The 25,464-nt window shown below is 45.5% G+C and overlaps 1 protein-coding gene across 3 annotated transcripts in view; it reads right to left on the reverse strand.

The window, feature by feature from the left end:
- The window catches only part of SLF2 (SMC5-SMC6 complex localization factor 2), a 46,099-nt gene extending 20,764 nt beyond the window's left edge, over positions 1-25,335 (reverse strand). Inside the window, exons 1-6 of one of the 3 annotated variants that reach the window (XM_083844639.1) lie at positions 25,269-25,335; positions 11,731-14,454; positions 5,807-5,850; positions 4,598-5,289; positions 3,558-3,615; positions 894-2,038 (exon numbers count right to left, since the gene is read on the reverse strand). In XM_083844639.1, the coding sequence (XP_083700765.1) occupies positions 894-2,038; positions 3,558-3,615; positions 4,598-5,149 (1,755 nt within the window). In that variant the 5' untranslated portion in view covers positions 5,150-5,289; positions 5,807-5,850; positions 11,731-14,454; positions 25,269-25,335. Of the gene's footprint in view, positions 1-893; positions 2,039-3,557; positions 3,616-4,597; positions 5,290-5,806; positions 5,851-9,796; positions 10,007-11,730; positions 14,455-22,999; positions 23,588-25,268 lie in introns of those variants that run through there. The other 2 variants (XM_083844638.1, XM_083844637.1) reach the window with 2 other exon arrangements.
- Positions 25,336-25,464: the final 129 nt, after the last annotated feature.

Consider the following 25,464-nt stretch of genomic DNA (forward strand, 5'->3'; position numbering starts at 1 on the left):
AAAGCTGTTTTAGCCACAAATTCGAAGCACATAGCACCAAAACACAGGCTGCTCTGCAGAAAATTAACTCCATCCCCACCAGATCCACTTAAATACAGCCATTTCCAACCCATATCTGCTTTGTAAGGAACGCTACGCTAAGTCCTAGTACAGGACTTTCCTAAGTAAACCATTCTTTTACAATAAACCTGCAAAACTAACAACTTTTTTGACATGCTGTAATTGACCAAATAGGTTAACTTTTAAAAATAAATCAATTTATCGCCATATCCTGTAAACTGGTAGTTAAATACTTCTCCATCCATCCCCTATAAGCAGAAGTCATTCAGCTTTCTGAAACCCTTTCTAAAATACTTCAATTTCCATGAAATTCAACCTCAAGGAAAATATCTCACACAGACCAAGAACTCATAGATGTACATAGATTTCTGACAAATCACAAACTGTGACAAAGATCTATTATTGCAGTCCAGCACAGATCTCTCAATGGACAGATCAATTTCCTCTCATTAACTTCAACTCATGAATACCTTACCCCATCAGGAAAATGAAAACATTAGACCCCACACATCTTCTAAACGTAACCTCTCCCCTTTTTCTTTAGGCGAAAAACGTGCAAAGACAGAACTCCTGAAAAAACACTGATGGGAATACGGCTCATGCAGTCCAGCTGCACGAACCATCTTTCAGCCATTCCAGCGGCAAGAAGAATAAAAAGCACCCTTTGACTGACGACATTCCACCGTGCAGCATAGGACCCTCAAGTAAGCTCACCGGTTTTGCAGGCAAATATTCTTAAGGCATGAAAACTCGGTTAAAGGAAAAGGGTCATACCAAAACAGGCAACATAACCTGATACAATGTTTTTTTGTTTGTTTGTTTTAGCCACTTACATGAAGTTTCAGTAATGGAGCCGCGGTGTCCTGAGAAAAACTGTCAGAACAGTCTCCTTCTGAGGCTTCCGTCTGTGACCTGGGAGTTGAAAACAGAATTTCTTGCAGTGCCACAAATGGTTCGTCGTCATCATCATCGTCATCTATAGCACATTCCAAACTCTCATCTTCACTATCAAAGCTGCTTTTTGATTTTCCATTCAACTTCGACATCTCTGTACAGGTGCTTTCAACTTTTAACTCTTGTGAGAGTTGCGAAGATGTATGGTTGCTGTCCTCGTACCCTTCTCGAAAAGGCAAAAAACGGGGAAACCCTTCACCAGTCTCTTCTGAGACTGTAAGTTTCCCAGAACCTTCCACCAAACAAAAATTGGAAGCATTTTCTGAACTATTTTCTTCTGGTTTTGAAAAAACGTTGCTGGGCTCAACATTATCAGCTCTGTTGAGTCTTTTTGGTCCTTTCCCATCTTGCTCCATCTTAGCATCTAATACCCAAGATAAGCCAGCCGTGTGGGGTTGAGATTTCACAGCTTCTGTGAACACAGCTTCTCTTTGTGTTATGTGGTGTAGGGAAGGCAATGCAGTACTTTTCTCCTGAGAAGTAAGGGACTTTTCCAAGAAAAAGTCAGAGTTGGCCACCTGCAATTGATTCTCTTTGGTATCCACAAGAGAAACTTGGTTATTTTCATTAGGACTCCGTGCAGAACATGATAAATCTACAGAGAAGCAATTACTTTTCTCATTTTCATTGCTTGAGACAAGGTATTCCTCTGAACAAGCAGAATCAGGTCCAGGTAGAGCAGCAACCTCCATTAGCTGCAGAACACCACTACGAAGAGGCTTTAAGCCAATGTTTTTAACAAAAGTAGACTTTCTATTTTTGCATTTTTGAGCTGACCAACTGAAAGCAGGGTCGCTCAAACTTGTTACTTCAGAACCGTTTGCATCCACACTCATTGCAGTGCGTTTTCTTTTCCCAGGACAGCCTATTTGTTCGGATGGCCCGGAAGACGCCTTAGATTGAAGGCAGGCTGATGGAACAGACTGGCTTTCCCATGTACTGGCAGCTTTCTTGGATGAGGTATCATCTCCAAATTCACTGAGAATATCATGTTTTAAAACCTGCTTTACTTGGGTTGGGTCATCTATGAAAAATGTTTAAGAAAAAGTAAATTACTGTTTTAAAAAACAAAGTCAAAATTGTAACAGTTTACCCTTTAGAAACAGGTAACTTAACATTTTTACACTTACTATGTCTGAAATTATTGACCAGGAAAAGCAATTCTGCTTGAACACCAGAGACCACAATTAAGATTTACTCTACACCGTACTCTTAGATTGTCATCTTAATTAACTTGAAAATGAAATTAAATCCTTTTATTTTAAAAGCAGCTCAGCACCTACAGTAGAACACTTCTCCTGTACACTAGAATCAGTCTTTGGAAATGGCCAACAGGGCAGGCAGCGGCACCTGGACGCCTCGTGGCCAGCTACTTCTTGGAGCTTATCTGGCTGAAAATTTCTCTGGCATCCCAACTCAATCCTTGGCTGGATCAGGTCCTCGCACCGCTGGCTGAGTCCCAGCGCTAGCCCAGGTGGAATCATGGCAGCACAGTTTGACACGTTCACAGAGACACGGAACCACAACACGGGAATCCTCTCCTTGGATTTGTTTTTTTTTTTTTTTTTAAAAAAACAATCCTCCAGGCTTGGTCCAGTAATGAGAGCATGGCTTTGAATGCAATTATTAGATCAAGCGAGTTACGCTACGCAAGAAGCACAGCAAGACTTGATCCTACCTAAGAATAATTTTGCCATTCTGTGTTAGTGTAGAAGTTGGCATATCAAGCCATTAGAACATTATTGCATAAAATTAATGCTCCGAAGCAAAGTCATCTTGCTGATCTTATCTGTATCTTATTGATCTAGCTCAAACTTTCACATTAGCTTTCTATAATGAGTTCTACTTATCATAGAGAAAATTATATGGTTAAAAGGGGCAAAAAAACAAGAATACTGCCTAAATTTTACTGTTCTGTTCAGTAGGAATTGTGTTGTGGTTGGATTTTTGTTGTTGTTGCTGTTGTTATTTAAGCTGAAATTCAAATTTTGTTAGCCACCACAGTGAAGACAGATTTTCCAAAATGCAAGATAAAGAATGAAAAATTCATGGATTAAGACAAAAAAGATCACTTTTAATTAAGTTATTAATGATCTGTTTTTCACTAAATGATCCCAAGTCCAAAATTACTCTTCAAGCTTGCCATATATTAGAAATAACCTTGACTGTACAGCAGTAATAATTTTTGACAAGGAATTTAAGTAGATTTACTTCTTACAGCAAACTCACATTTCTGAAAAGTATCTTAAGTCTGCTTCCCCTATCTAGTTACAAACTACTTCTAACCACTGTCACTACTGTTCAAGCCTATGAAATTGTATGAAAACTGGCCTAGTCACCTGAATCACACTACCAAAATAATCCTCTTTATGAAGTAATCTTCACCTTCATTTTCCTTGCACTTAACTGTCAGAATACATATCAAAAGCTGAAGAACGTGTTTTAACTACATACATGTAACAAAAAAAATAACTTAAAAAAGCACTTAAGGACATTAAGTGATGAACTTGATTGCTCAATTAATTCAATATTATCAGCACTACCTGAGGCAGTCTCCCTCGAACCAAAACGTGTTATTTTTCTTAAATGATATCCATTTTCCTAAAAACAAAAACGGAGAAAATCAAAAGTTAATTGCATGCTTTTAAAAACAGGATGTTGACGTCCTGAGCCAAGCATCAAGTCCAGCACAGGCTCAGTTCCACACATCCTCAGAAATATGATAATATACTTCACACAAACTTAAAACACAGCTGCAAATACCTTAACAAAAGGACTCTTCCCCCAAACCCTAATTTTAGGCTTTTCCTTTAGATTGGCCTCTATTTCTATATCTCCCCACTTTCAGTAATAATTAGTGCCATTAGCCACTTGTCTCCCTGGGCTATCTGGCAAGAGGCTAGCCAGCCTTCCCTGAACAATCCATTAGGAACTTAAATAAGAAAACGATAGTAAGCACTGACAAGCAAATACAGGAGGGGTGCTAATGAGAAAAAAGGAAACAAGCTTAATAATCTTTTTTTGTTTATTCATAACATATTATGGAGGCACACAATGAGCATCCCTTCAAGTAATTACCTACCCTCTAAAGGGCTATCTTGGTTAGTAAAAAAAAATAATTAAAAGTGTAATGAAATATCACATACTTAACAGGATCACTCCCACCTCTACCCAAGTACTGTGGCTTCAGTGCATAAATCTGAACTGCTACTCACTGCAACTTCTAACTAGTAGATATTTGCCCATCTGTTCCCTACACTACTACACTGTGGGGAAAAAGGAAAGATCATTTCTACTAAGACATTTTCTCTACAAAGTAATTACCATTTAAATCCCATTGCATCTTCGTGCTCGCATCTACACCAGCCCATCTCCCTTGCTCTTAAGCCAGTGAATTTCTCATTTATTGAAAAATAGTTATCAGACAGCGTACCCAAGCAAGACCAGGCTTTTAAAGAGGAACAGCAAAAGAGCATGAATTTTGTTACAACTCAAAAAGGCAGCACCCAGAATTTCACTCTACATTTAAAAAAAGACAGAAAAAAAGCATGCACAATGGTCACTGCAACCTTTTTAAACACACCTGATATGACACATTTGTTCCTGAGAACGGCATTACGGGATGCGCCTTAGACTGTTTGACTCTACGTTTCTTGTGCTTTCTTCCTCTGTGCAGTGCTAACCTCACTTTGGAGTCAGGTGGAGTGCATGGCAAGTTCGTGGGAAGCCCCGAGTTTTGACACAGCGACGTGTTGCCGTTATTTCTACCACAGGCCTTCTGAGTATCAGCTTCTGGTAACGAAGCCCATTTGTCAGAGTCTGAACTGGTCTCTTCTAGATCCACACAATCAGTTTTCTGTTCCCAACTATTTCCACAAGACAATGGTGTTCTTGTTACACCCGAATACTTCTCATTTCTTCCCTGGTCTGTCTTGATAGCTTTATCGTTTTTGGCCAAGAGACATTTGGGAGAACCCGAGTTAACAAGGAGTTTTCGAACCACAACCCTTGGGTATACTGAACCCAGTGACTTGCACACTCCATTGTTCTCCAGCATGTCTACATTGCCCCTTTTCTCAATTCCTCTCCGAAAGGCATCTAACACAGGACTCGTGTTTGGTGTTTGGTCTGGCATCTTTTTCCTTTTAACCTTCTTTGCAGAAGATATTTTCTTCTCAAAACGTTCGGCACTTAAAACCGGCAGTCCATTTCCTGCATCTTTTAGATAGGTCGTGTCTGAGGAGCACAACACACTTCTGTCTTTATGGCCAAGGTCTAAAAGAATAAAGAAAACATCATCGTATCATAGAAACATTGGAAAACATTGGAAAAGACCTCTAAGAACATCTGGTCCAACCTTAAGACAAATCATTCACAACCACAATATTGGAGAAAAAAATCTTCTTGACTATATTGCTTGGTACTTTACCTCTGTCACGCACAATCCAAAATTAATTTACTTAAACATTTAGTATTTGCTAGCACCACACAATTTATTTCATATCAAATAAGAAGTGCATGATTTATGCCATGGCTGCAGTTGCTATAAACAATTTAGCTGAAGCATGAGAGAATAACTAACCAATAATTACATCACTATTTAGAGATACTAATTTAAATAGAAATTTAATTTTTCAATTAAGTTATCAGCAAAAAATTAAACGTGCTCATTTTGACATACATGGTAAGCTACAGCCATTATATCACTGCTCCAGTTTGGAATGAGTGTAGACTATACTTCTGCACACTTCCATAATTATTATTTTTTTAAATAGAAGATACTTATATTTACCTTGTTTTAAAATTGGTTTGAAGAATTCTTTAATAGACTGGTTTCTGAAAAGAAAACAAATATTATCTTTTAAAAAGAAAAATATCTAAATGCCCACACAGCAAATATCAAAATTAAAACGCTGCGATACCTTTTACTTTTTTTAAAGCCAGCAGCTCTTATTTCAGTCTGGAGTTTAGCTTTCTGACAGATCGCAGCAAGCACCACCACCATCGCCTTCAAGCCTTTACTCTGCTCAGCTAATAAAGCCAGATTGCCAGTGTCCTCTCAAACACCACTTCTTTCACCAACCCTGTAAGTTTCACCAGCTTAAACTAAGAGGGACTGACCTCAGCTGTGCCCAGTACTCAGGGTGAGCCCCCCCCAGTGCCTTGTGTGATGATGTTAATGACCCCTCCACCGTCAGCACTTTTACCAGGTAACTCCTATGACGAATTTTACTTTTTTTTTTTTTTAAGGTCAGAATCACATTGGCTGATGTGTTGTTATTCTAAGGACAACAAATTAATTGCCAGTTCAACTCAGTATCCCCCAGAAACGTCGTCTTCTGTCAGATCAAGGCATGGAATTTGTTCAAGAAGAGGCCAGAGCCAGTATGATGAAAGGCGAGCAGGAAGGTGGATGGAACAGGATTCTCCTCCTTCAGCACCCACAATCTAGCAGATCAGCTCTCCATAGCTTCTGGATCCAGTCTCAGTCCCTTAACACAACCACAACCTTCCTTTCACCACACAACATGCGTGTGTAGTGTAAACTGTCTATAAACACCTGAGCTATCAATTTCTAGTAAGCCTATAGAAAGCAGAATTATCAGCTGAGAGACTTTTTCCTGAACAGTCTTACCAGGAACAAGCAGAGAGAGTTTCCATAAAGTAGCAAGTTACACGCCAAAATCACCCATTAAGTTCAAGCTCTCACTCCACTCCACACAGAAAACAAATTCTAAAAAGCAGCATAAAGCTACACCACTTTCATAAAACTTGTGCTAAAATTTCAGCCTGAGACAGCCTCTGGCATGAAAAGCAACTTTACAAGCAGCAACCAAGCTACGGATGACTGAGAAAAGGGTGTTAGAGCATTAGGCGGATGGCCTGATCAACACCAAACCCCTTCAACACATTATTAATTCCGTCAAGAATCACACAGACTTATCTGCAAGTTGTTAAATTCAACAAGCTCCGTAACTTTCTCTTTCTTGTCCAAAATGCACCATGTTTGGTGCTTTTGTCACTCATCTGGTGCCAGGTTGGGAGGCAAATTCCTCTCTGTGCTGCTACCTGGCTTCTCAGCAGGAACTCCTGTCACGCCAGTGACATCGCATCCAGCACGTATTAAGGGCATCCTCTGGTTTCCAACAGGAACAGCTGTCTTATTTTTACATACGCACAACAAGGTAAGTACCAGCTTTGCATCAGAGGTATTTTTTCCTTGCAAAAATATGTGGGACTTGAAAGCGAGCAGGCACTTCCCATGAGAGAACGTTCACTTCTAAACGTGAGCAGGTTGTCTGAGTAACGTACACTTTGAGTATTACAATACTGGCCTGCGAACTTGCTATCTCCTCTTTCTTCCACGCAGCATGGAAACTTCTGACAATTTCAGGCTACACGCACGTCTGCTTTACAAGTTTCTCTGAGTTCCAAACAAGAAGCAACGGTGTGAGAAAACATGAAAAATACCCGTCTGTTTAAGACTTTCTTCTATATGTTACAAGCCTGCTGTGCCTTCCAAAACACTCGAAGCCATACTGCTCTCTGCGTAGCAGTGACTACAGAGGATGATATCATTTATTGCAGGCTCATGTTTCCAGGCATCCCTACACTTCTGTGCTTTCACAGACTCGGTAACTGTTTCTGAAGTTGGAGCCAGAAGAACCCGCTGCTCATTTGTTCAAAGTAAACCTGCAGTTACAGCCCAGATTCCTTCCCCACACCCGAAAACAAACCAAAACCAAGCCCAAGCCCTCCTGTATCCTCTCCCTCCTTTCCCCAGCCACACTCCCTGTCTCAGCTGTGTCCTTTCAGCTGTCCTTCACTCAGAACAGAGAGCTTTGTAACAACGACCGTATTTGTACCACAGTTACACAGAGCTTTGTATAATGTAGCTGAAAACAGAGGCAATGTTGATTAAACAAAAGGAGGGAGGTGTTAAAAGTCTGACTGGAGTAGTGATCTTAGTGAACCGTCTTAGGCTGCCCTTTTTTAAGTGTTCACCTCTCAACATTTTCTACTTTGCATTTGTTATTCGGCATTTTCAAAGTGCAAGGGATAGGGCCTGTCCAGCTAAACGGGAACAATAATTTCCTCAAGTGCCCCTCTGCGGCACCGCAGACAAGGAAGTGCACCAGAAACTTAAACACCACAGGGCTGGGAGGGCAAGCAAGCACGTGCTGCAGCGCAAGGAGGATCATGAGAAAGTATCGGGCTTCCCAACCTGCTTTTCATATCTATGAAAATATGAAAAGAGCACGTGACTTCCTACATGAGCAGGACCGTAACGGGAGGATTTCCGGTATCATTTTAATAGGAGGTCTACTATTATTTTTTTTAACGAAGCATCTTGAGAAGTACTAGAGGTGACAGAATTAGAAAACAAACAAAAAGCAGAAGAGTTACACACAAAACCTCACAATTTTTCTCTTTTTTTTTTTTAAGACAACTGAAATGTAAAAGACTACAAATTTTTTCTCAAAACAAAACCATTTTGAAATATTCACGAGCAGCAAAACCAGAACTCATGCAGTAGTTTCACTTTCACAGGCAAGCAACAGCACAGACAAGGAACAGATCTTTTACTTCCTCCAGAGGTCAGGGCTACCAAAACAGAGGCTCAGCAGAAACAAAATAAAGTGCTGCTAATGGCATAAGAAAATTAGGACTTGCCTTATACAACAAGGAGCAAAACTTACTTAATTTGGCAGCCTGTGAAAAACCTTACCAAGTCTATGGCAGAATTAGGATTTCCAGCAGATGGACAGGTTCATCATGTCTAAAAACTCTCACTGATCACCACTGCATTCACTGGAGACATCAAGCTACATTGCCACTAACAGTGCTTCTCCAAAGGGACATTTCACAAGCAGAACGGGCTGGGGAGCTGTATCAATGACAGCTGAAGTTCTTTCTTTACAAACTGCTGAAGCCTATAGGCTTGCCAACGCCCAGCGACAAGTAAGATGGATACACAAACAGGTACGTGTGGGAGCACACATGTATTTTGAATGCTGAGCTGAAGATGCCGGTCAGAACACGGCCAGAAGTCTTCAGCGTCTTTGCTCAGTGTTGGGCTGCCTGCCTGCAGAATGGCTGAAGTTGGAAGGGACCAAAGGAGATCGTCTAGTCCAACATCCCACTCAAGCAGGGCCAGTCTTGAAGTTCTCAAAGAAGGGAGACTCAGCGAGCTCTCTGGGCAACCCGCTCACTCACCCTCACAACAAAGCAGCCTCACGGAACATCCCGATCTGAAGGGACTCACAAGGACCACCGAGTTCAACTCCTGGCTCCACGCAGGCCCACCCAAAAATCAGAAAGCGTATCCGAGCATCGCCCAAACGCTCCTTGAGCTCGGGCAGCGACCGGAGAGAACAACGCCATGCCCACTGCCCTGGGGGCCTGTCCCAGCGCCCCACCACCCTCTGTGTGCAGAACCTCTCCCCCAACACCCCCTGCCCCAGCTCCCAGCAGCGCTGCCCCTCCCTCACCGCCTCACCACCCCTCCCTCACCGCCTCACCACCCCTCCCTCACCGCCTCACCACCCCTCCCTCACCGCCTCACCACCCCTCCCTCACCGCCTCACCACCCCTCCCTCACCGCCTCACCACCCCTCCCCCGGGCTCTCCCCCTGCGGCCCCGCCTCTCCCGCCCCGAGGAGCCCAGACCCGGCCCAGGCCCTGCAGCCCTGGGATCCCCTCCCGCGACCCAGCGCCCCCCGTCGGCCCCGAGCGGCCTCGCCAGGCCTCGCTGCACCCCCCCCCGCACCCCCGACCCTACCTGCAGTCCCGGGCCGCCTCCCTGCCCGCCGCCGCCAGCCTAAAATGGCGCCGGGACCTGGCTGCGGGCGGGCTCGGTGATGGCGGCGCCAGGCCCAGCGGCCGGGTCATGGCGCGGGGGCCCGGCCCAGCACAGCACCGGGGCCGCCGCCCGCCGCCCCCACAGGCCCCGCGCCTCAGGCGGCCCTCACGGGGGGGGGGAGGGAGGGCGTAAGCTCAGCCGCCGATTGGCTGAGCGCCTGAAGGCATCGCGCCTTCCATTGGTTCTTCGCCTTTAGGGCGGGACTCCGTGCCGCTCCCCGCTCGCTCATTGGAGGGCCTCGGCGTTCCCGCCTCGGCTCCCCTCAGGGCCGAGGAGCGGGGGGGGGGTGGTGGCAGCTCTGAGGGGCCGCCCTCACTCAGGAGCACGCGCAGCCGTGAAATTAGCCTTGTAATTAGTCCGTGAAAATTACCGGTAGTTTCAAAACATCCCCACAGCAGTAGCCGTAACGGCTAAAGCAGGCACCACACAGATACCACCTAGCTCCTGCCCTTCCTCTGCAGAAATAATGGGTAATAAACAGAGCTGTGCCTGTCCCAGTGCCTGAAGGCTGGTTGGGGCGGTTTATGGCGAAAGTGGTTGGGTTTTGTAGTGCTTTGTCTAAGAGTGGAGGTGACCACAGCCTCTGGCTAACTCCACTTGAGCGGAAATGTCTCCGCAGCCTTCAGGCAGAGTCTGCAAAACACAAGGAACAGCTGCAAAACTGAGCGCCCAAGTCAAAATACACAAGTCAAAACGGGAAACGGCTGTTGGAGCATCTCAAGCGCCTGAGCGTCTGCCCTGTGCTGAGTGCTCCAGCCCTCCTTTCATCCCACCCCATCACTCATTGCCCCTCAGTTTTTCGAAAGCTTTCAGTCATATAATCCATCACGTCTTCAACCTAACCTCAAAAGAGTAAAACAAAAGCTTCCTGCCATCGCATAACACACACTGCTGTCTCCTCGCCTTAGCCTGCCCTGCACATGCTGTCTTCAGCTGTGAGCTCTGCCATAGGGACCATCCGTGACCATATCTTTGTAAGAAACACACCACGAGGGGATCCCACTATTTGGCACAGTTCAAGATCTGCCATACACAACAGTACGAGCAATCCGTGGTCTCGCTTGGTGTTACTCTAACGACAAATGAAGAACAATTGGGTTTGCAGTCATATAGTTGCTTGAAAATACTACAGTACGTATTTGAATTACTGTCTAATAAAGTTCCAAACCAAAATTTCATGCCCAGTGCTACCAACAAAGAATTCCAGAAGTATTTTTCATGTCACATTGAGTAAGCACATCAATTAAGCATTATCTTTAGCTTTCAGTTTAATACTTTAACCTTGCAAATTGTCACTGATCTGGAGACAAACAGTCACAAAAGACAACAAAAAAATCAAATACAGAATGTATTAATGAGTTTACAGGAAATGCAGAGACACTGAGGGGCTTCTACAAAAAGACCAATTCCGGCATTAGCAATGTCAAGGTGAAGCTGTTTCTCATAAGCAGCACACAACAAAGATACAAGGAACAGCATTAAATAATAACATCGCCTATATTAACTTGTTTATGGCAAGTATCTGAAAGGCAGTAACTGCAGAAGGTAGGATATTATGGCACTGAGGACAGCAGGGGAAGTAAGAATAAAGGTGCAACAGCTGTAGTGGTTTCAGTTCGACATCCCCCCAGTGGGAAACTTGCACACACACACATGCTGTTTAAGCTAATAAATGCCCTTCAGCAGGCCTTAACTTCAAATAAATAGGCAACAGCACTTATTAGGCACAGAAGTATAGCTACAAGAATGTAATCATAATAAACTACTTTTTAAATTTACCTTCCCTGACCGTTTGTGAGCACCTCACCGCTTACAATTCCCTTTGCCAAATTAAGCAAAAGTTAGAAAATTACCTCACAGCCTTGCTTCAGATAAGTTGGAAATTCATTTGCCTCCTGTCCGTTCCTTCTATTGATGCTCATTTCTGTTAGTTCTTCCCGTAACACAGTCTGAATACCCACAAACATAAATCATCAGAAACTTTGAAAAGGTACGAATCTGAAGAACTTGACCAACTTTTACAAGTAGATTTGGAAATATAATGGGGGCATTATGTAAGTCAGCCTTTGCTATCAGTTTCACTTCATCTGTTTCTTAATTGCCTTCCAGCATGACTCATGTCTTTTCTTTTAAGCAAAATCAGGAAGTATCCCAGAACGCTGTGTTCCCAACGGGGAAATGGGTTGCCCATGGAGTGGCTACACAACAACGATCAACTGTGAGCTGGCCCCAGGCCATCAACATCTGAAACATATCACTCACCCATGTGATCTTTATTATAATATTTTGATGTAGACTCTCTAAATAGAGTTAAAAGCCCCGAACCCAAAAGGGCACATCTGCTTTTGTCTAAGAGATAAAAAAGAGGAAAAAAAAAAATCAAAGCATCATTTCTAGTCCGTGAACAATAATTACATTTAGACTCCAGAAAGCATAGCTGAACTTCGTAATTGTTCAATGTTCATTTAAATACATCAGTACCTTTCTCCTGTGTCAAATCTTCTAGAAAACCATCCATCACTGCAAAATAATAGCACTTTAATACAAGAAACATCAAATATTTCTGAAGTCTTGCAATGGTAGCTGAAACCATCCTGTAAAAAATTCTCCATTTCCTGAAGAGTTTCAGTCTGCATCTTGATTTCAGAAGCCACAGAGATAGTTTATACCTCATAGTTATTTGTAGAAAAAGAACATTGTTCCCTCCTCCTTGTCGATCCACTGCCCGTGGCTTTCTCTGCTGAAACACCTGCTGAAGGGGCAGGAGAGACCTCTTTCAGACATGTACTCCAGCAGATGCCAGTAGGTGGTTAATTTTGTTTTGTTAACTTTGCTTCACGTGAAGAGATGTAAAATATGTACTTCAAGGCAAAGGCACAGATGACCCAGGCCTTGAAGGATGAATAACTAAGAAACTACTTCATCAAGAGGATCATTTTTAAAGGAAAAATGCAACACGCATGCCCTTGAGTTTGTTAATAATTAACTTGTTCAAAAAAATAGGCTGAAAAACAATGATGAATGTTATAATATGAACTATCCTCATTATAATATTAAAAATAATACCCCTAGGTTGAGACCCCAGCCCAACAAGAGACCCACCCCCTCTGAGGATGCACAAAGCAATCTTGTCAGCAGGATGCTAATTACATAACCAATTAGAAGTTAGAGGGTTGTACTAACTTGCAAATGTACTGATAAGAGATTGTATAAAGTGGGGTGTCAAAAATCTTTCGGTGTGCCAGCTTAGCAAGAAACCACCTGGTACCCAGGCTTGAACAGATCTGAAATAAACAATATCTTGATGTAGTGCGTGGGCTGGCTTATTGCACACCAGGTAACAAATCCAAACCTTTTATTGGACAACTTTTATTGGACAACACAACCACCAGCCCTCCCAACAACTGCAGGTTCTGCCTGTGTCAGGTTCACAGGAGGCTATAACGTGTTTGACCATTAACTCCAACTTCCTCTTCAAACAGCTTGTGTCAGGATTTGTGTCAATGGGCAATTTGCAGCCCCAATCTAAGTGACGGAGGAGGTGTTGTGGGTTGCAAAGTCACATAAGTGTAGTGTGTGACACACGAGGCATTGCACATGGATGGCCTTCTTGGGCCATGAGTCTGCACCTCCTTTACAACATTACTGTTTCAAAGCTCCACAAGAACAGGTGACATTTATCCTAATCACATAGTCTGAAATTCTAGGGACCTTCTGTCTCATTAATGTGTCTGTTCATTTCTACCTTGCTTTAGTACACCCGACCTCACCAAAGGCACATCAAAGGGTAATTCATGTATAATCACTGTGTGCTACCTCAAGGGAATCAGAGTGAGAAGTCTTCCTGAAGCGGCAGAGGACCATGAAATTCTCCTAGAACATCACGTACCAGAACAGAGGCAGGCAGCAGCAAAGAACACAAGCAGTGAGGCTGCAAAAGACTTCTCTAAGCAATTACATGGAGTGATGGGTAATGGCAAAGGCAGGCATCTTCAGAAGTCTTCCCTCTTCGAGTTTAAGTGCTGTGTATCGGGGAAAAGGCAATTTACAATCAAGTCTATGGAGAAGCAGATCAATCAATATCTGTTAGCATACCTTTTATTAAGCTGCTATAATAGATTAGTAACAGGTAACTACTCAGACAGTAAATTCAATTATTTTTATGGTTCGCATATGCAGTCACTCATTTTTATCCAGGGGAGAGCTGACCACAGGGGTTTTCTCAGATATAGCAGGTCGTACCGAATTGCCAGTGGCTTCTGGGTCAACATCCAGAAAGCCCATTTGCTTCTGCAGATGCATGTGTAATCCTGTAATCCTTGTCTGTGTACAAGAGCCGCTCACACCTTGGATGTGGCCCAAGTTATATGACCATTGTTGATGGCATGCGTGCCTCATGCAGATCCGTCTGACCATGTCCTAACTCATCGGTCCTTGTGGGTTCAGCAGGACCCCAGGCTCTGGAGTCTGTTGGTTCCTGGGAGACCTTCACACGCTGCCTCTCAGCATGTACATTTCCTCTCTTCAGCTTCCTGCTTTCTGGCAAACACTCCTCCATCCACGTGTAGTTATGGAGCCTGTTCAAACACACGCAGAAGGGGTTCGTGACACGAGTGCTCCACGCATGCAGCAGGCTGTTCCTCCCAGACCCTCTTCCCACCAGTCACCACGAGCACTGCAGGTCACAATTCGCAGTGCAGATTCCCAAATCCATCCCCAAGCCTGAGTTTTCTAGGACCTTGCTTACCCAGAACCACCCAGCCACAAAGCTCAGCACGCCACCACTTCAGCCATGCATGCCCTTTCTCTGGTAGCACAAATCACTATATTGCATGTTGGCAACCTAATGTTAAGCTTGGGGTGGGGGGAGTCAACTGTCCAGTAGCCCAAATTCAAAGATTCACGTCCTTCATATTCCCTTATAGACATTTAAATAATTTCTCATACACGAGATGATGCATTTTCCTCCTTGTGGTTATCTTATATCATTTTTCCATCATTTTCATTACCCATGCACTAAGCATGCTTTCAAGCTACATCTGCTTAGCTACCAGAAATTCATGCAGTATATCCCAGAGCTACATCACTCACCACCATATACTACCACAGGTGTGGTGACAGCGCTGTTTGATGGCTGCAGATACCTGCATGTTAGTCTGTTACCTAGCTGCTTAGCAGTCGTGCTTTCCAGCTTCTCCTTATTTCAGCTAAACAGCTGTAGCAATAAGTTTTCTTGTCCTTCAGGACTGGCTAGGATTACTTCAGTATACCCATACAGCAGTTGCAGAGAGGGACAAGAAGCAAAGACCAGCTCTATCTTAGCATCCATTTATATGGATATTATATCATGTGGCACATATGAGGAAAGCTAGGAAGTAGTAAAAAAAACAGGTGACAGATCTGAATGTGTATATGGCAAGGAATGGATAGAGAGGCAGGAGGTGTTTAGAAGATTCTCCTTGTGTTCCCTCTCCTCCAGGAGCACACATACTGGAAAGAGGTTTTGGAAGTGGTGGAAGGGATAAAATCCACACTCAGAAGTGTTCTGATATAGGCAGACATTGCTCTTCACACTACAAAAGTAAAGGAGATTGCTTAGCACTAGTTTTATACGGGTTTTGCCCTTAAAAAGTAAAATAAAATGCTCATCCGTGGAAAGTGAGTAAAGATGTTTTCTTTAGGCTTAGGCTGGCTTCCTGTGACTTTAGCCTGTACCTGAGCATATAGCTAGAAGCATAGCTGCAGCTCACCCAACAAGTCTGAGCTAAGCCTGTGTAAGCTCATCACACTGCTCTTGTTCTTTCCTGGGCACCTACAGACCTGGCTTCGCCTGCCTCAGCTGCTCTGTTCCCTTCACCACCAATCTGATGTGTGGTTTCAGCACCGCCACAAATTATAACGCAGTTCAGATACAGACTGGCATTCCCAGTTTTCTTCCAGCTTTCTGGAGGATCTCTCCCCTTCCTACTAATTTTCTGATGTTATCAGATCAGATTTTCAGTGAACCCCCTGAACGTCCCAGGAACCGACTTACACCTGCTCTACCAAACAGCCACTTACCCTGACACAGAGCCCTCTGGCCAGAAGACTGCATTTTAATTATAGTGAACATCCGGAGAGAACATTTATGGTACCACAGTTTCAGCTGCAATAATAGGAAAATTCCCCACTGATTAAACTGTCTTAACATTAAGTATTGACTCTTCTTTTACAGCCTATTTCACCCAGGGAAAAGTTAAAGTTCCACCTATTTTGCTTCTCCAATACCCTAACTTCTAATTACCAGTGTCCTGTGCCAGGACAGTTATCAGTGTCAGGACTCACACTTCATAGGCGAGAGCCATATAACTACCTACACTAAATTCCCTTGTCATGAGCACTAGAAATAGCCTGGTTCACAGCTTAAGCAAATTAAAGTAAAAATGGAAAGCAATTTCACCCGCAGCTTCTTCAGCGGACATCTATCATGTTAACATGTGCCAAAGACAGTTCCTGTCCTTGCAGATACCTTTCCACGGAGGTTCTCAAAGAAAAGTAGTGCTATGTTCTTGGTAAACATCCTACCTGCTGCTGATGGTTTCTGTGAAAAATTAATCATTCTTGACACAAAGTTCAAATGATGCCAAAAATAGTGATGAGTGGCAACGCACTGCTAGCAGTCAAGGAAAAGGGGTTCTCCTTCAGCAGCCTAGTGTTTTTTTCACCATATCATGAACATATTGCTTTCAGCATAACATGCAACAGAAATTAGTCAGATGATTCGTTTAGCTAATCAGAGTTGCCAGGCCTCATTCCCTTCTTCGACTCACACATCATGCTGCTCCTTGCCTCTTAAAAGCATTCTATAAAGATTGAGGAAAAGCCCTGCATCAGCTTCAAGTGTTATTTGCCTTTTGCTATGAGAGATCTAATGAAGTTGAGGCTGCTCAGCCTCTGAAAAAAACAACAACTAGAAAGTGCTTGCTGGGAAATGAGAATAAAAATCATATCCTCCATCAGAAGTAGGTTGAGACAGGGCATTTGATGTCCAGTTAAAATGAATGACACTTGAGTATATTTCAAAAACAAGACGTGCAACCAGTCAGTAAAACCCCTCAGCCTGCCTCACTGCTATTTCCATGAGTTCCCCATATCTGAACTGGGAAATGGCAGGCTGATATACAGAAACACACCTGGAATACCAGCCGGCTTTCAGAAAATAAACGTGATTGTTCTGGTAGAATGATTCAGTAAGCAGGCAAAGCCAAAATTCTGCTTGCACTTACAGCTTGCTTTTGTATCAATCTGGAGTCTCCCAGTTTTGTCACCGATACCAGCATGTTAACAAGGTTTGTGGAACAGCCTGTGAAGGGGCTGCTTCCTCCTACAGAAGCCCCGAGTCCCCTCACACCTACAAAAAGCTACGGATCACCGTACACCACATCCATCTGCCTGTTCCAGGAAGGCTGGTGTTCAGATAGCAATGCATAGCAAAAAATCCTGAAGGTGTTATGCAGGGGAATACCAGCAGAAACCATTAATTGAGCAAGGGCTAGAAGAGCAGCCAGGAACATGACTGAAACAAGCTGAAACATCGATAGGGGAGGTGTTTACAGCATGAAGCCTGTGCTCTGACAAGGCCGCGGCACAAACGACTCATCATCGATAGACCTGTGCTCCGATAACAGCAGGGCAGTAATAAGGCTATGCCGTCCTGTATGGGCCTTTGCTCTTCTTGCTGTCCCAGGGGGATAGACAGCTGTGGCCACGAGGATACTGAAAGCGAGACAAAAAGAATGGGCAGCAACCTTATCCGAGACTGATGGAGAAAGCAGCAAGAGTCTTAGGGGAAATAAAAAATCACTGCAGTAACTTACTTGTAAAGGAAATACTAGACCTGTTCAAAAACTGGTCCAAGTCTGCTCAAAATCCAGGCTTAGGCTGATCAAGAAGAACCCAAAAGCAGCAGCAAGTATTTGACAGCCGACATCTCATCATACCCTTCCTAAAGATTAAGATTATATTATTATATTATTTTCTTACAGGCACAGGGCAGCAAGTGCAGCACGCTTACCTTCCTTGTGTTATGTTTCCCTGCACTCTCCCTGCCTAGCACTCCAGCAAGTTTCCCCATATCACAAAAAGCTGTGATGAGTCACAGGCTTTTCTCGGATCTCAAGCCAAATCACTGCCAGAAATGCACAAAATTGGGCAGCGCGCAGGGTTGCCTAGAACACTTCCCACCTGAGAAAGGTCTGGCATTACTACCGAGCACCACTAATCGCACTCCTCCGAGCTCCCTCCGAGGGGTTCACAGCTTTCCTGAAGAAAAAAGCACAAACCTGCACACAGCGTTCCCACTGTGGCACGACTGGCACTGTGTGGGGCCAAAGCACACCCGCAGGATAAATTCCTGCTCGTACATCTAGAATTTTTCTTCCTCACCACAGTTGTGGTTTACCGTAGCCTGCAGATCGTTTCTTGCAGAGCTGTCGGTGAGTGACCGATCTCCTTCTGACAGTCACGCAGCTGATGGCTTTAACTCACGATAAGGAGCGGTACGAAGGATTGCAGTATTCCCAAGACTATTTCTCTTATTTGTCAAGATAACTTGTAATGCTAAATATGTTCTCCAGTGCTTATCGTCCCTCCCAAACTCACAACAATTTAACAAACATTCCCTGCAAATGTAGTTAAGTACACCCTTCGTGCTGTTATATAAGCTCATAATGAAAACATTGAGTGCCCTTGGACATCGGACAGGCTCCTGTAAAACTTCTACTAATAAATCCTTTCCTTCTGGTAACAAGCCTTTAATAGCTTACCTGAGTACAAGCAGGCACAGCATGGATACAGATGGCCAGGAATTGGTGCAGTTCAGGCAAAAATTGCTGCACTTTTGTTTCAGTCTTGCAGGCTGCCTGTCAAGGTAGACAGGCACATCTCAAGAAGGCAAATATACCTTGCAAAGTTGTGTTCTGCAGGGTTATAGCGTGTTGATTTCTGAACTTCAGAGTTTGAAAATAGTTTGGGGCACACATGCTAGCTGGAGTCCTCATTCAATGGCAGTTATGTGTAAATATGAAGACCAATATGCATAAATATGAAGAGCACTTGGCAATCAGGCAGCTAAATACAGGACAGCATTGCAGCCGGCTGCAAGTGTGCCCGCCAGCCCTCTGACCCGTGCCTGGGAGAGCTGTCAGTGGCCGTGCCTCAAGTCACTTCTCCACGAGGACCTTCAGGTGTACTGCCTCAGGCAGGAAAAACATCATCTTGGATGATTCCTCACTTGCTTTTTTACTAATCAATTCCCACTTCCAGTATCCCCAGCTCAGGAGAGAGAACTGGGGTCCCCCCCCATGCTCTATTTTGTGTTTTCGTCTCTGAGCAGGCCCCCTCCACTACAGCCTCCTACTTCCAACCAAGCCTGCTTCCTTCCAGCTTCAGAGCAACACCAGACAGCTATCCTGGGGCACCCACAGCTGTTTTTCCTTGGCGGCTTATCTGCCACTTGATGAACTGTTGTCTCCGCTATTACACAAGCGGCCTGTTCTGATCCGCACATCAAGCCCTGAGCTAAGGCGAGCTGGTGCAATGCAAAATAAACCTTGGGAAGGGTGCGTGTGACCCTCTATAACCCTGCGTTGACATTTTAATCCTTAGAAGCTCCATCTCTAGGTACAAGGTTAGTATTCCGGGCAGGCTCGTTGAGTTTGGTTATCAGAGTATCTTAGATCATGAAACTGTTTGGAACTTGGCGAGGCATTTACTTTTACATCAGGTGATAGCCCCAGTTTACAATTATCTTGTTTAATTATTAACATAACTCTTCTATAACAAGATAATTAAGTCATAGAGGCTTTTACTCAAAAAAATTATTTTCACATAACAGCTTTGAATAAGTTTTTTTTATTATTATTACGTGAAGAATGACACTGCATGAACTCACCTGGAAAGCATTTCCTGCGTTAAAACAGCAAACAGTAGAATTGAGTCATACAAAGCATGACATTCAGCTTCATTAAACGGGCCACAAAGGGTAAGAAGTGGCTCTATCATACTATCTTCACACTTCGCTCAGCTGGGCCAAATGGCTTCCCTTTAATTCCTTTTCACAGACAGGAGTAACTCACAAAAGATAAGACTGCAATCAACTCCGTGGGTGCCACCCGCGCCCCTTCCAGCACAGCCCTACCAGACAGGTCACTGCCCTCTGCCGCCGCCTCGCCTCTCCTGGCCCAGCACTAGTTGCACCTTCACCCGATTCCATCGGAGTGGGTTCGCACAGCTCATTGCAGAGACTTTGCTGCCCCAGGTCGTTTGAACTGAAGCGAGCGTGCGTGCAGAAACGAAGATCGTCCTGCATTTCCCCCACTGACAGCTCCAGCTCACATGTGCTTTAATTCGGCTGAGCGTCTGTAAGTTCACCTTCACTTCAGGTGGGCTGATACCAGCAGGAATATTTATCTGTCTGTGCTCCCTCTCCCTACCAGCCCCAGGAGAGAACAGGGCGCACGCTCGCAGTGCGTGCTGGCACTTCTTCCCGTACTTCTGCCCTCGGTGAGCGGCTGTGGTCCTCCAAATGCATGGAAACAAAACCATTTTCTTGCCAATCAATGTACTGCTCGCTCTCAGGCACTCAGAGCTTGATTGCTTCAATTTCAGTAACGTTTTGTTCCATTTACACAGCACTGTAGGCAAGGCTGGCTGTGCTAGGCGCTGGGAAGTGACCTTTTGCTTTTCTCTTGGTCTGAGGACAGGAGAAGCAGCCCTCAGCTAAAGGCTTCGGCTGCAGTTTGATGGCACAGGTGGCACTGCTACGACATCCCACCCAGCCCTAGCCGTGCTCTGCACCAAACCACCACAGGCATCTACACGGCCCTACGGTAAGCAGGCTGCAAGCTGGAAGTAACCCAGAGGCTGCAAAAAAAAAAAAGGAAGACATTTCAACAGAGTCAGTCCCTGACCTGCTGAACTACAGGGCTGCATAAACATGTGCTGGAGAGGGAGGGCACAAAGCTGCTGGAAAAGGGCTGAAAACTATAGGAATGGCTTTTTCCCAGCAGAAATAGCAACAAATCCCAGCTTTTTCAGGAGAAAAAAAATCTGAAATAATTAATTACCATACCCCACATTCTGAAAAAGAAAGGAGATACTATACCAGAGCGCATTTTAATTCCTCCTGATATCTATAACAGGAATTAATGTTTAGGATTTCAGCCAGACAATTGAGTAACAAAAAAAAGAAAGGGTGGGTGGGGCGGGAGTAGCGTCAGTAGTTAACTGATAAAACAAACTATCTGGAAAAATGTTTCTCATTTCCTGGTGTCTTCAGATCTGCCTTTTTGAAAATATGTACTCGAGCATAAATCATGGTTAATTTCCAGAGAAACACGAAGAAAATGCACAGCCTGTGAGAGCTGGGAGGTCAGCCTGTGCAATCCAAGGGTCTCTGCCTGTAGATCTGAACCCCAGGACAAGAAATAGGGGTTTATTTTGCGTCTGCATGCACGCTGCACAGCGCAGAGCTCAGACAGCTGGCTCCCGGCCCCACACGGGCTGTTCCACCTTCGGCCGCCCCATCCGCACACGGACTGCTGTTTGGAGCCAGGTGCCAGCAAGGTTCACATCCAGCTCCCCGCCCTTCTGCTTTGCTCACTGCAGGACACGGGTGAGGTTTGGGTTCCTCTCCTTCCTGCTCTGCGAGCCATCATCCCAGACAGAGCCTGACCTCGTGCCCTACGCTCCGTTATCCCTTCCACTGCAGCAGCTTTCTGCAGTTTCTTCGGCAGCCTGACACAACCCACAGACCAGAGGAGGGCCCCGTCAATGCTTTCCACTTCTGCGGGTCCCACTTAGCCCATCACACCGAGCAAGAAGAGGTCATTTTTGGCAGAAAAGGAATGACTTTGCCTCTCCTTTCCTGCTAAGGCCAGCAAGAAGCTCTTACAAAGCAGTACCCAACCAGCGGTTTCTCCTCCTGCAGGTCTCAGATTGCTCACCTGGGTTAAGGTAACCAGCAGGCACCATCAGCAGGGGAGAGGCCTGAACAGCCACTCCATAACCGTGTTGTTTTTATCCCAAATTCCAGAACACAAAACATAAGTATTACTAAATTGTGAGAAAAATCTCAAGTAATTTTCTTCGGACAGGACTTTCTGTGAAGCTATTTTATTCGCGATTGCAATGGCAGGCGTCCTGTCAATTAGGAGCCCATTATAGTAAACAAATCATGCCTTTATATTCCCTATTACCCGACACCTGATCACCTCCCCTGTTTCCTCATTGCCTGAGTACTACAGGTTCACAAGCTACTCGACATTCCTCTACACCATATATGTACAATTTTTTTTCTTCAAACCTTTAATTTCTCCTTTTTCCCCTTTTTTTTCCCCTCTCCTTTCTTAGGTTTTGAGAACTTGTGATCTTTGTTTTACTGTTCTCACACTGCTCATCCTGTTTTTCTCAAGCTTCTACCTTATTTTGGAACAGCGAGGCCTTCTACTGTCCACTTATCTACTTAGCGTTTCTCCTTGTTATGATTACACAGCTACCTTTGAATACAGAAAATTAGTTCTCTACTGCAAAAACACAGCTTAGTTTCTCACAGTATGGAGCTGTAAAGGAATATTTCCAGCAGTAGCTCTGAGCACCCTATCCCAGCACTTAAGCCTCAGTTACACCCTGCTAATGCATCAAGGTTAACTCTCTGGGACCACAGTGATCTCTCAGAGTGCCTTAGCAAAATACTTTTATCACAGGAATTGTTACAACTCCACCCACCCCAAGGATTGCACACAAGCTTAGGCAATAAATCGGAGTTTTTATCTAGAAAATCAGATGTCTTTCATATTAAAGGATAATCATGTCTCGTACTGTTCCCCTTGCTTTTATATCAGCCAGCCAATCTCCCAGGCAGTTCAGTTTCTGGTTGGGGGTGTTTGCACGGATCCCCCTCTACTTGCCAGCACCGGCATTGCCAAATAGACAGCACCATGTGACAGGAAAGCAGAGGTCAAATACTTCTGTGAAGCCACAGCACAATCATCTCCCAAGAGGTAAAAATAAATACCCAAACACCTCCAATCCCAGGACCGCAAGGCAGCCCTGCCTGTGAAGGCCGGTCAGGAAGGTCCTTACCTTGCTGGTGCAGGCCAACAGCCACTTGTAGAAATGCTCAAAGGCAGGAGAAGGGAGCCCAAAAAGGAAGCTTCCAAAGGCACAGCTTGGTTTCCCCTTTCTTGTCCCACATTTGATAAGAGCCGTCAGGCTTCCGCACCTGCAGCGACCCAACACAACCAGGTATCGATCGGGTTTCCTCTCCAGAAAACGGAGAGGAGTTTAACACTGCTAAGAGAAAGCAATTCAACTCCAAAACGTCTGCAAAGGTAGCAACTCTCGGGATTTATTTCCATGAAATGAGACGCAGCGATGCTAATCCTGAGTGTTCAGCGTACAAGCAGCAGCCTCTGAAGTGCCTGACCTCCTGTTCCCAATTACAGTCTCCTGAAATGTAGATCAGAGGACAACTTCTTAATCTGGACTGAAATTGAAAGCTCCGGTTTTCAGAGAGAAGTAAATATGATTATCCTGCCTGATACGATATAAAGCAAATCTGATTTAGGGTTCCTTTTGAACTCCTCCACGAGCCTGTGCTGACAGAGCAATAAAGCTGAAGGGCCTCTCCTGCTGCGGGAGCACAGACTCCAAAGCTGGCTTTTTCTTCCCTTGCCTTTGCTTTACCTGCATGCCAAGCAATACCTGCACATATTCTCTTATCCTAACGAGTTCACGCCGTTTTCCCCACACCTGATGCACATCGGGATTGTCTTTTATTCCCCCCAAGCAGAGTTATTACAAAGGCAGGGCTCTGGCCCAGCGCAATCAAGTAGAGACCCTCGTGGACAAACACTTCTCCCATGCTGCTGGCACCCTTGAGAGCAGAGGTTTTACTTCACCCTCTCCCTCCTGGGTACAGAGGCACTCAGAGCACTGCAGCTGCCTCTCGGCCATGCAGCTCTGTGTGCCCAAGGACAGCCCACGTCTCTTGTGATGGACCCAAAGATTTACCCACATGCTAGGTCAAAGAATCCAGCCACACTCAAACCAGCACGCACGAAGCAGAGGGGACTCTGCTCTCTGTCTGCCTGGTGCCTCCAGCAGGCCTCGGAAGTGTTTTACCAGGCAAACCTCAGCTGCACAATGAGCGAGGGCAAGCCGAAGCAAGGAGGGCGGCCTGAACTCGCTGCTGCTCTTGCCGTATGAGAGCATCCCAGCCGGGACACCAGCAGCAGGACCGTGCTCAGCCCTGCTCCAAGCAGAGGAGGCTGCCACGTGCTTTCAGTGCTTGTCCCACCGCTGAGGGAAGGCACCAAGGGGAGCATTTCCATCCCCTGCTGTCAGCAGGGCAGGGCAGGAAGATGACTCAGACTGAACCCACTGAAAGCAAACACCTCAGATACCCTAAGGAGCAGTAACAAAAATGAAAGCACCAGGACTTCCACGGCCTGCTGCTGGCCAGGGACAGCACCTGGTGGGGCACGGGGCTCCCCTAAAGACACGCTCAGGCTGCATCAGCTCAAGCTTGCTGACACGGGCTTGTACGTGGGATATGGAGACGTGTTCTCAGTGTGCTCAGACTGCAGCACAGATTTCATCTTGAGCATCAGGCACCCAGGATGCGAGGAGAGGTCCATCTACAAGAGCAGGGAAGGTCATCAGGAGCAGGACACAGAACTGCAGCGAGGTGGGAGCTCCTGGAGGGCCTCAGTACAGCAAGCAACCGCTCGAGAGCTCTGAGGGATGGAAGGAGAATCACAGCTGGTCCTAAAGTGAAAGGGACCCCCATTCCTCAGCAGGAGGCTGCTGCCAAGGAGGCAGCCTTCCCCGGGCAAGTGCTCTGCCACTGCATCTCCTGAGGGCTCAGGGAACAGGGCAAGCCCCGCATAGCCTCAGCAGAGCCACGATTTGCTTCTTTCTGCTGTGCAAATTTGCTCAGACAGAAGCAGAGCTTCAGAAAATTGGAATTAAAGTGATAAAAAAAACCACGCCATCTTGGTCACACAGAGGGTAAATGCTAATTCTGCAAAGTTACCCAGCTCTCTCCAGCGGGTAACGGAGCCCATTCCAGACCCATCAGCATTTCCAGCTGCGTGGTTGGAGCCACGTCTGACAGCAACAGCAGGAGGATGCAGCCCTCTAGTGCCTGCTCCCGGCCACGCGTCCCGTGTCCCCACAGAGCCACCACTGCTCCACGTCCCCCTGCCACGAGCAGGGCCACTTGCTCCCAAATCTGCTCCCAGCACTGGGGCATCGCCCCCCGCCTCCGCACCCTGGGGCCCACCCCTCACCTCCCCACCTAGGGTCTCAGACAGGTTTGAGGCTTTTTCCCCCAAAAATCCTCCCTCACCTGCTGCTCCTGGAGGGTTTCTGAGGAGCCCAGGGCACAGCACGGGGAGGGAAGCAGCTCTCCGTGGGCACAGCAGCGGGGGGGGGGGCTGCCTGCAGCGTCCTTTATCAGCTGGCAGCAGGTGCCTGCAATCTGCCCTTCCCGTCACCGGCGGGTCCCAAGGAGCCCAGACCCCATCCCTAGTGCCCCCCGGCTG

Source organism: Anser anser (genome assembly GCF_964211835.1).
Source record: "Anser anser genome assembly, chromosome: 7".
NCBI classification, from domain to species: domain Eukaryota; kingdom Metazoa; phylum Chordata; class Aves; order Anseriformes; family Anatidae; genus Anser; species Anser anser.